Source organism: Melopsittacus undulatus, chromosome 4 (assembly GCF_012275295.1).
Source record: "Melopsittacus undulatus isolate bMelUnd1 chromosome 4, bMelUnd1.mat.Z, whole genome shotgun sequence".
Lineage (NCBI taxonomy): Eukaryota > Metazoa > Chordata > Aves > Psittaciformes > Psittaculidae > Melopsittacus > Melopsittacus undulatus.
Window position 1 is genome coordinate 27,809,067 of NC_047530.1, and position 12,170 is coordinate 27,821,236.

The following is a 12,170-nucleotide window of genomic DNA, read 5'->3' on the forward strand; positions in this document are numbered from 1 at the left end:
GAATAAAGACAGCAGGTATGACAGGAGGGGGAGGCAAAGTGCAGCCCAGTGGCAGGATGCAGCAGGAACTTGCAGCAGGATGCAACGTACAGGAACAGTGAGGCTTCACTATTGCCTCTGGAGACATGTAATGTCATATCAGTGCCAGCATAGCAGGACTCCAGCTCTCTGGCCAAACAGTCCAGCACTGCCAACTTCATCCTGGCATTTCCTAACTGCAAGAGGAGTTTGCAGTTAATATGTCCCTCCGAGGTACCTGGCATGTGAATGCCCATCCAAGAGTCCCAGATTTTATCACATGCAATATCCCACAATACCTATTTCTGAAGTGTCTAAGTACATAATAATCACTACAGATGGTGGATGAGACAATTAATGAGATTCTGGGGGAAGAGAAAACAATGCAAATGCTTTAGCGATCAGCAATCATAGGTGATGGTAGACTTAAGATTTGACAGGGTTTAAAATCAAGCTAAACTAAAAGCTAGTTTGCAGTCTGCTAGGCACTTCAGTAAGTGGTTAGTCTCCAGTTTCCTAGCCATTTCAGAGACATCTAAATGCATCTTGGCAGGGGTGATGTGCTTTTTAAGGAGAGATTTGAAAGAAGAAATTGTTCCCATGGGGCATGTGCATGGGCAGCTTCCAGGGTTTGAATCTCTTGTGGATCATCTGTCTCACAGCACAGGGGAAGAGTTTTGCAGACATTTTAAACCTGCTAAAACCTAAGGCCTTTCTTTGGTGAAAGAACCAACCATTATATAAATAAAGATCTAACACTGAGTATACTCAGACCGCATAATTTTAGAGTATAAAAGCAACAGGTTCACTGAATCTTCCTCTTCGCAATGGCTCTTCAGAGGGAACAATTGCAAATAGACACAAAGAGAACTGAAATGTTCCCAGATAGAAGGCAGAGAACTGTCAAAATCTGTTCTCAGACCCACTCACATGTATTGTTTATTCATAGCATAAGAAAGTAGAACATCAGTCTACTCAGATAACAAAAAAAAATGTAAACATCCAAAACAAACTAGCATGCATTTGCACATTTTCCAAACTCTTTTCTTCTGTGCTAAAGGCTTTTGTCAATAATCAGAGACAGTTCTCACTGCAATCACAGATGTTCACATTTGGTGATGTTTTATCTTGTCCTTAGGCTAGACAGCAAAGAATGAGACCTATAGAGACACCCACAGACATGCTTTTTGTATCTTTCAGGAAGCAAATGGAGTTAAACTCAACTGCTTGAATGCTCCACTAAGGAGCATCTCTCAGCATATATGTCATTCATCTTAGTCTGCATTATTGTAGTTAAGGCTCTGTAACTTCAGAGGTTTTTCATTTGTTACTTTAGAAAGAAGAAGGCTGCGTGTGCCTAGCTGCTGTTTTACCAGGTGGTAAACAATTCAAACTCGTATTCTAGAAACCTGGATCAAAACACAAACTGAACTTCTCTGCTTACCTTTGCATGCGTACTGACTGGACACTGACCTGTAAGCTTTTTCTAGGCCCTCAGTTATATCCAGCCCCTGTGGGGCACAGCCCCTGTGGTTGCCCCTCTGTGGGTGCTGCAGGAGCACAACTTCCTAGAGTTTGGCTATAAGGAGGGAGCATGTAAAGAACAGGTGGCATAACCACATGGGTTCACCTCTGCTTGAAAGCATGCTGTGGTTCACCAACCCAGCACTTCTTTACTTGCATTTCAGCAGTGCCTGCACCTACTGCCAGCCCACACACATAGCACAGTGCCCTTCAATCAATAGCCCAGTTTGTCCTTCAATCCATGCTGCATGAGGTACCAGGTAAATGCCAGTCTGGCTGGGTGTGTTGGGTACCATGGGCTCCTGAGTGCCCATCTCTGCTATTATATCTCCTATAGCAGCCCTCTGCCACTTAAAACATCAGTGCTACTGCCTTAAGTTTACCAGTGATGTCCCCAGAAACTGGTCTTTACTAATGGCAATGTAGATAATTAAGAATAGTGGGTTACTTAAAAAGATATACCATATTAAAAGTCTGCTGTAGAGGAAGCAAAATATCTCTATGCAAAATACTAAGATGCAATCTGGCTGCAGCATGCATCCAGCTGTTTTTCCTTAGGCTCTTGTCTAGTATTATGTATGTGCTCAATTTTACTAATTTCAGTATGAATTCGTGCAGTTCACAGGAGTTAATGAAGCATGTGAAGTATTTGCTAGAGTGAGGGGCTGGATTCCCAGCAGGAGGATCTGCAGAAATGCAAAAGGGCTCTTACAACTGTTCAAGCAAAAGCTGGGTTTGGCGATGCACACACAGCAAAAATCAGGTGCCTCTCCCCAGAAATTGTCTTCACTGTTTACTCTGCACCATTCCTAAAGTAATAACACCTGTCTGCCCTGGTTAATGTTTTCTAGAGGACGCTCTGCTTTCATAATGCTATTTAACAGTATAAACAAGAGAGGGAACTGCAGAGTAGTCCTAGTGAAGACAGCAGGATCCTTGGAAGCTGCTGTAAGTAGTGATTGTTTTTTTGTTTCCTATAGACTTCAAAAGTGTATCCTCTTGTTGAATGCAATTGATTTTAAATCTTTCTTGGGGTTGTATCTTACATTGAAATCTGTCTTAGTTAGCAGTTGTTCCTGTAATGAAGAGGTTTTGATAGGGTCAGATGGACATAAAGTACATAGACAACACAATTTAGGCATGGAGTTGCCTGCATGCTGCCAGGTAGCTCTCAGGAGTAGGAATCTAAAAGCCAGAGTGGGGTGTCTAGCTGCATTGCAGGGAAGCAAGGTGATCTCTAGAGCCAGGAAATCCTAAGCATCCAAAAGTGGGTCTTTCCCATATATACCTCCCACTAAAGGAAATAGACTCTGCTCCATTAAAAGCCTGAGGAAAGGTGTTTAGAGTTTTTCATTTATTTATTTAATTATTTATTAAGGTATTGGTAATTCCTTTTAAGTAATTTTGATGGTTTTTATATTCAAGGTCTTAAAAAATATCTTTGCTTAGGGAATAGGTTACCTAAGGTGTGCTTCCCTTTTGCATGAGACATTTCCTTATTGCTGTAAGCATCATCAAATTACAGGATCATTGAGAGGAGGGAAAATGGTGTGGTCCACGTGCTCAAAGGGGTGAAGGTCACAGTGAGGTTAACATATGCATAGAGCCAGAGACTGGGCAGTGGTCAGGTGCACACTGAAAACCAGAAACTGTGAGCCTGGTCTGATCTGTTCTTGGGACTGCTGCTGCTCTGTCCCACCCAACTGCCCTAACCACTGCACTGGTTCTGTTTTATCTTTTTTTTATCCTCTGGCCTCAGTGATGCTTCATCCTGAGCATGTGCAGTAACTCGGGTTTGACAGCAAATAATGATGGTGGTCTGGTAGAAGAGTGAAAGCTCATGTTTCCAGGTAAAGGAGGCCTAGAAGTGGGTGATGCCATTCTTGGAGAATGCAGTTCCCAAGTGAGATCTCCAATGCTGAACCATCTTACAGAAGACATATGACACTGGGAAAAACTCTGTGAACAGTCACATACATTTCTAAATGATAGTGTAAACTTGGTTTCTATGTTTCCCCTGCAAAAGGAATTACTTTTAATGAAATAGCCACAGTTCTTGGATTGTCTGCAGAATCCATTGTTCTTGGCTTGTACTTGCAATCTTCTTAGGGCCTCAGGCACAGAGGAATCAAAATTCTGAATCACAGAGAAGTAAATGTCTAGCTGATCAGTCTGGAATATCCCCTGAGTGTGTCCATGTGCTCACAGTTGGCAATGCAGAGTTTGTGGTGTTCCTGTGAGTAGGTGGTTCTGGGCAGTAGGCTTCTGAGGTCATTTTCTCACACACAGATGTGGTCAGTCAAGTCTTTCTTTTGTGACTTTTGTGTGTACTTTCAGGTGATTTATTTTTTCAAATATTTATTTGGATATAGCCCTGAGTAACTGAGATTAGTTCATCAGGCACCACTTGTGGTGATGGGACCATGTCTTGATGTGTCTGATACCCTCACAGGGCACCTTTCAGAAAACAGATTTCTCAGCTTTCGTCATTTAGAAGCAATCAGGAGGGAAGCAGCACCACCTGGTGAGCAAACAGCTTTTCTATGTCATGCCTGCATCTTTCTGAGCAGTGCAAATTTTCGTGCTGTCTGAAATGAGATTACCAGTGAGGTTCCCTTATGAGAGTAGCATGGGATGACTGTTTATCTCATGGACTATTACAATGAACTCTAATGGCAGAAAGTTGTCTTCAGAATTGTCTCTCCAAATCACAGAGATAAAAATAAGCCCTAAAAAGGATAAATAAGATGTACCCCCAAAGAAGCAAGTTCTCTCAGTCAGAAAACTTAATCCAGCTCACTTCCAGGACTTCTGGTGAAGTTATTCTGGGTAACTTCAGCTAATCCCAGTTTTTTTTTCCATTTTCTTTCTAGGATATACAGTGCAAAATAAGCACTGCCATTCTGGGTTGCATGGTAGGAAAGACTGTGACAGGGAACAGCTAATACATTCAAGTGCTATCACCAAACCTATTACAGATAAATTGCTTAAAGGAGCACTGTCCTCCAGGTGTTGGCATGCTCTTGTATTATTGTCTGGTTTGATGGGAAGCTCTTCATGAAACCAACCTTTTCTTGAATACCACAAGTATATTGTAATGTTGTTACATAGACAAAGAGAATAAAAGAAATAGAGAGGTAAATGGATTTCCTTCTGGGAGTATTCAACAAGTCAGTGTAGATCTGGAATTAGGATTGAAGAACTTTTCACTGTTACTCCAGTGCTTATGGACAATATATTTCTCTGGAAATCATATGAATAAAGGTCTTAAAATAGGAAGCTTCCTGCAAAATTAGCCCCTTCAGATAGGGAATTCCCTAAGAGTGTTTTAGCGCAGGTTCTCAGCTCTTTGCTTTTTAATAAATTGTTAGCAAGTATGCTTGGTACAAAAATCCCTCAGTCATTAGAACCATGTGAGAATCTGCCTCTCCTGCTTCACACTGAAAGGATCTCTGTTGTCAATTTATTACTGGATGTTCACTTGCTAACCTAGAAGCTATAATACTATTAAATGCAATAGTAAATATGAAGTTTGAAGTAACAATCTTCAATCATATTCTAAATTCCATTCTATATAATGCAAATTCATTATAAAAGTACCTTTATATTTCAAAGAAGGACCTAATAGAGTGGGCCACTTGTACCTTTAAGTCTCAAATAACAGACCTCTATAAACTGCAGCTGTTGAGTCTTTTATAATCTTAAGACTTTTAAATCAACCATTATCAAGATTTTTAGGAGAGCTGACTCATGAGTCTTGACTGTGTGTGATTGGCCAGTACTGAGTAACGGATGATTCAGATTCAAATTGGATTTAATTATTGTAAATTCAGAGCTGTAACAAAATTAAAATAATTCCATGAAAGTACATAGAGTAACCACAAAATGCAAGCATGTCATAACTGTATAGAGGAAAAATATCACGGTAGGGAAAAAAAGTGTTCAGAGGTCTGTAACCAATAATTTACAGTGCCTTTACAGAAAAAAACAGGGTATATCTGTAGCCATAATTTTCAGACCAGGTCAGTTAAATTCCATGTCTTCTTTGCATTCCAAACAAATAGAAATTGGCAGTTCAATGTGTATATAGAAAAGTACATCTATCTGCTGCGTTTTGTAATAAATAATAAATGTGACAAGATAGAGAACAGGTGATGACTTATGTTTAAAATTAAATGTTTCATTCTTTAATATTCATGATATTCTTATTAAATTGTGACTGCAGCTGAGTAAATAGCTCACAGTGAGTAATTTACCCAGAGGCAGCTTCTGAATCTGCCTGGGTATACTGAAATAGATTAGTTTCTGATGCTGTTTTTTGGAAGCTGCTTTCTTGTCAAGGTCTAATATATTGGCTTACTGATAGCAGTTTTAAATACTAAGAACTGGAGCTCTTATGTTGAGTTACAAACAGCTAGATATATCAAAAGTACCATTTCAGTGTCAAAATTAGAGGAGGCCAAACTATAAAAATACTGTGCAGAGTAACTGAAGAAAATGTAGTTATCAAGAACCTTTATGGTTCTTCCATTTGTCAGTAACATAGTAGGTGTTATTGCAAATAGGCCTGCTTCTTAGAAATACATAAAAATGTAAATGTTTGAATATTTGATTATAGCTCAAAGGTTTTGGTGTTCTTATTCAGGCCTAACTGTAACTGTGTATTCAACTGCTAATATAAATTGCTCCCTTTGATGTTATGGAGAAAGCAGGGCCATTAGCTTCACTTTATGAAGACAGTCTCTCAAGCTGAATCATGCCAGAGCAGAAACGGTGCAATTGATTTAATAGGTGTCTCCTCACACAAGTTTTAGCAAATCTGACTAATTATCTCCCCCAAATCCTTTGCAACTCTCTCACCCTTTCTTTGCCCTAGATTCCTCCTCAGAAATGAGGTCTACTGGGACATTCATATCTGCATTTCCAAGGTCTCTTTGTAAGCACTTCTACAGTGCAGCGTGTCCGCTCTGCAAAGGAATGCAGCTACCACAGCCAAGAGTAACAGGTTGATAAATGTGTTGCCCTTTGACCAGTACAGCATCTGATAAAAATAAGGCCTTGGTTTTGTTAATGACATTGATTCCCTCTGCTATGCTGAAAATGAACCCACTCCGATGGTTTGGTTTGTTGATTAAGAGATAGCACATTACTTCAGGTTCTTATTTAAACTTTTACATAATTTTCATTCAGAAAGAAAGAACTCCTATTCCTTAGAGACATAAGGCTTTATATTTGGTTTGCTACTGAAAAACAACCACTCGTTTATCCTCTCTTGAAATAGGATGGCTTATCAATCAATCTGACCAAAAGTTTATTTAAAGATTTCCTTCATACCTGTTTGCTCAAATTCTGTTTGTATGTGGCTATTGATTGCTGCCCACTTCCATGAACTTCCTCTTTCTCCTTTTACTCACAAAATACCCAGACTTCTATGACGCACATCCTAGGAATCATCTTAGACCATCAGTGGCAAAAACACAGTGATATCAAAGCCCTCCAGTGATTAGCCATGTGTGTTTTCTGGCGGGCTATGCTCTGTTCTCTGGCCTGCTGAGGGTGCTGTGTATTCAGCAAATCCATGCTGAATTTTGTGTTTGCAGGTATTTAGGGTGAGGGTAGCAGAAAGTGTTGATGGACATTTGCCAGGAGGCCTGAAAAAATTAAAAACAAAAAAACCTGTCAAGAGCTGGAGAACATGGAAGCTGAGTACGAAAGGAAGAGATTTCTTATTCAGTGGGAATGACAGAATAACTATTTCTACTTAATTAATTTACTTCGTAGTAGTTTCTCTTTTTTTTCCATAGGATTTTAATACAAGAAGATGAAGACCACATTCTACATAAGTTTGCTACTGGCAGGCCTTCATGCTGTTTCCCATGGTCAGCTCCCACCCAACCACCACAATGGAGATGATCCAAACGAACCTAAGCACCATATGCATCATGCAGGTGAAGCTATTGCTTGCCTCAAACTAGTTCCAAACAATGCTGACTTTGCGTTTCAATTTTTTAAAGAAATTATACTGGAGGTACCTAATAAGAACATTTTTTTCTCCCCTGTAAGCATCTCCACTGCATTTGCAATGCTGGCCCTAGGGGCTAGATCCACCACTCAGACTCAGATCCTGGAAGGACTCTCCTTCAACCTTACAGAGATTCAGGAGAAAGAGATACAAGAAGGCTTCCACAACCTCATCCACATGCTGAGCCATCCTGAGAGCAAAGTCCAGCTCAACATGGTGAATGCCATCTTTCTAACAGAGAGGCTGAAACCTCTAAAAAAGTTTTTAGATGATGCCAAGGCTCTTTATCAGCTGGAGGCTTTTACCACTGACTTTAACAATCCCAGGGAAGCTGAGAAGCAAATCAATGATTATGTAGAGAGGAAAACACATGGAAAAATTACTGATTTGGTCAAGGACATGGATCCACAGACTGTAATGCTTCTGGGTAGCTTTGTTTTCTTTAAAGGTAAGTCCTTTAAGATTTGCATTCATATTATTCATTCTTATCAACAGACCTAATGTCAGCTACCTCATTTTAAAATGGGCCCCGGGAAAATTTCTAATGTTCTTTGCTGGGCCAGAAGGGTCCCTAATGGTGTAGTGAAGAAGGTGGAGAGGCGCCAGGACCCCATTCAGCATGGGGAGGCAGCTGGGGACCACACAGGCTTTGTTCTCTTTGTGGCAGTCACAGGAGCTCTGCTTGAAGCCATAGCCTTCCATGCAACCTGAGCTGACTTTCATAGATTTAACTGTAACTCTGCCCCATGTTCTAATTTTCTGTAAAAAGGCGCTGAGAAGCATGTATGACCTTTAATGCCTTTCTTTAAAAGTATGCATTATTCATTGGCCTAATTTACTACATACTTGGGTTTTTTTCCTACCAGAGTCCTTTATGTATACACACTAACCTACTTATATACGGAAGAAGCTAGTGATGAACAGTGGAGGACATTTTAAGGAACAAAGTAGAAACAAAGTGTATTTCTGATGTGGGCTAGATGATCTGTGCTTAAACCTGACATAACAGCATTCAGATATGAGATTCTACATTAATTTTATCTACAAATTGAGGACTATGATTAAAGTCAATAGAAATGAAATGCATACAGTATGTGCATATGCAGATGGTATCAGGAAAGCCCTTAAATGACAGCTTACAGAAAGGCCACTTATATCACCTGAATAGAAATGTAGTGATAGGTAGTAAAAAAAATTGCCTAATTAGTTTATTACTGGCATCTGAAAAATAAACTGGAATTGGAATCTAGTGGATTCTTTTGACCAGGTTCTTGCCTTACTGTGATACAAAATTTAAAACATTATGTTGAAGATTTTGAATTTAACAAATGGAGCAATAGGTGAATATTATTTGTAGTTATATAAAAATCAATTTATTATGACATGGGATATTCAGTTGCATTCTTCTTCTCTGTATCAGGCAACTGGGAAAAGTCTTTTAAACCAGAGCATACTGAAGAAAGGGAATTCTTTGTGGATGCTGAAACTACTGTGAAAGTCCCCATGATGCACCAGACAGGAAGATTTGACTTCTATTTTGATGAGGATCTGTCATGCACTGTGGTACGGCTTCATTATAATGGGAGTGCTACTGCATTTCTGGTTCTGCCAGCAAAAGGCAAAATGAAGCAGTTAGAACAAACTCTGGTCAAGGAAACCATCCAGGAATGGTCAGACCATCTCTTCAAGAGGTAATCTTCTGCCAGTCAGCTGCAGCAGCACCTAGATTTATAGTCCTTTTTCTTTTTTTGGGGAGTGCAAACATTATGAACTTGCTGATTCTGGGAAATGAGTGGGTTATTTTTAGCTTCTGTATTCTCTCTGTAAAAATCATTCAGCTAGTTGGTATCTAACGATTTTTTTGTTAATGCCTGAGTGACTTGCTGTTCACCCCATCAGAGTGGAGACCATACTGATGAGCTCCCAGGAGTCCTGAGCAGCAAGCCTAAATTGATGTTTCTAAAATAGTCCATTGATTGAGTGGGAAGGTGGCAATTCTAAGCCAAATCTTCTATACTGAGGTTTCAGCTAATGTGCTTTACTTCTTATATGTCACTGGCACACTGTGACTCAGACATATGTCTAAACCTGAAATAAACCATAACTTAAGCAGTTTGTAGTAATGCATACATACATAATATGTCCTACACGAATATCTTCCTTACAAGAACCATTGCAGCACATAGTGTCTGTTAGAATAGGCTAGTGATTAATTGTGGCTGTCCTGATTTTCTGGTATTTTGGTTTTGAAACTATAAAAATCTAATGAGGTTTTGTTAGCTGCTACCATTGACACTAACATCAGCTAACACATTTTACAACCTTGTTTGTAAAGGTTTTGGGAAGGAGCATATTTTAGCACCAGTAGATGAGTAATATCAAATTAATATGTGCCTTGTTTACCAAGCTGTGCCCTGATTCACAACTAATAAGGCAGTGCAGTTCACACCCATGATTCTTGATGCATCATTACAGAAATGCCAGCACAGTTAATAAAAATATAATGGGCAGCAAACTGGATGTGAACTAATAACATGAGGCCTCAAATATGAAAAATAAAAACGTATAATTCTCTTCTGCAAAACGAGGAAGATCTTTATCTAAATGAATTTTTGATGCAAGTTCTTCCAAGATCAACATAGGAATGAGTTCTTTGAAAACCAAATGGCAATTTCAGTTCTGCTATTATGCTGATGCCAGCACTAATACACTTTGTCCCATCATCTTCTAATGCATGGGGCAGTATCGCATAAAGGCTACAGCAGTGAAGTTTGGATCCTGTATATTTTGCTGTTCAACCCACCATGTCTCTGGGCGAGACAGCAAAAGACTTCAGCTATCTAAAGGGTAATCACTGCAGCATGTGACTTGAAGGCTCTGAGGTTCCCTAGACAGTGCATGAAGAGAAATTCAACAGAAAACGTAAGACGCAGGAGCTGCCTACAGATACCTCCCAGTCAAAGGCAAATTCAATCATGGCCAGCCCATGGGAAGAAGATGATGATTAGAGAACAAGGTGTCCAAAGCAGCAGGCAGCAGGGCACTGGAGCCATGCCAAATAACACAGTTATGCCAGACACACTGTTTTTGCTCTGAAGTGCTGGGATTTGCCACACTACTCCCCACTTTCCTGTGCCACACTTGAGGTCTCCAACTGCTTGAGCAATATGGGCTGCCGCTGCCACCTACACACCTCATCTTCTCTGGCTCTAAAGAAGGACTCTCGTTACTGTCCTCTTTTGCAAAGTGCTCTCAGATTTGCTGAAGCAAAACACCAGTTAGATATTACTGTTATGACGATGATGAATGATAGTGTCTGTATCACCATGAGAATATGCACCAGCAATTGAATTAGTTCTCACTTACAGTCAGGATCCAGTCCTCTGAGATTTGACACTTATGAGAAGTACACATTTCTCTTACTATCATTTACCTTGGCGAAAAATCCTTCTCACCACCTTCTGTGTTCCTCTTCTGCCTAACAGACTGCTGAGCCTCTACTTCCCCAAGTTCTCTATTTCCGGGAGTTATGAAATAACAAATATGCTTAGCAAGATGGGAATTGTGGATGTGTTCACTGACCAGGCAGATCTCTCTGGAATCACTGGCACCCCAGATCTAAAGGTTTCAAAAGTAAGTCCATGGCTGTTTGCCCTCTCCTTTGTTTCACAAACATGCAGGAAAACCGCTCTGTGGTAGCATCCAGAAACACCAGCTAAATACAGCTCCCAGATTCCCAGCTTGCCTGCAGCTGGGCTCACCCTGGCTTCAGCCTTCAAGCTTACAAGGAGTTTAGCCCTCAAGGACAGTGGAGATTGTATTAGTTTGCTGCATGTCTGTTTTTTAAAAAGACTGCTATCAGCCAAGATTTCATGGACAGTATCTGGAACATGAAAGAAACATCAACCTCTGGCTCCTCAGGGGGATCCGCTAATGTTCCCAAACACACATTCTTTATCCAGTCTTTAAAACAAAGGAAATAGAGTCTGGGGCTTTTTTTTTTTTTGAGAGAGAGAGTTCTGTAGCTCTGTCCCGGTCCTCTTTTAAAATAGCCATGACTACAGCAACACGCTTATATCTCTGCTACCTCTATTCACTTTCAGAGGATCCTATAAAAGTAAGGCTGCTTTAAAAGGGTCTGATTCATCTCTCAGGTGGCTGTTCTCTGCCCAGAATGACTGCCTCTTTTCTTTCCTCCTAGGTTGTTCATAAGGCTTCTCTGGATGTTGATGAGAGAGGTACTGAGGCAGCAGCAGCAACTGCAGCTGAAATAATGAAAATGTCTCTTCCTCCAGCCATCGAATTTAACCGTCCCTTCCTCATGCTGATTTTTGATAGAGATACAAACAGTACCCTCTTCATAGGAAAAATAGTTAACCCAACTATCACTAGCTGAAGTGACATATGAACTCTGCTTGTTGTTACTGATTAAAGAAGATGTGAAACTGCATGATGTAATTTATTTTCATTTGTACCAGCTTAGTATATGGCTATTTTTTAGCAAGAGTTTTTATTCTATGCCATTACCAAAAATTATTGATATTGACCATGACAGTTGCTCAAGAGGAAGCAAGGAAAATGTTTTAAATTCACCTAGCAAAGAATG

At 40.1% G+C, this 12,170-nt stretch overlaps 1 protein-coding gene across 1 annotated transcript; it reads left to right on the forward strand.

Moving 5' to 3' along the window:
• Positions 1-2,459: 2,459 nt before the first annotated feature.
• On the forward strand, positions 2,460-11,960 carry LOC101876561 (alpha-1-antiproteinase 2-like). Its single transcript, XM_013129180.2, has 5 exons — positions 2,460-2,490; positions 7,347-8,012; positions 8,985-9,255; positions 11,050-11,197; positions 11,766-11,960. Exons 2-5 carry the CDS (start codon positions 7,364-7,366, stop codon positions 11,958-11,960), a joined length of 1,263 nt encoding a protein of 420 aa, XP_012984634.1. The 5' UTR covers positions 2,460-2,490; positions 7,347-7,363.
• Positions 11,961-12,170: the final 210 nt, after the last annotated feature.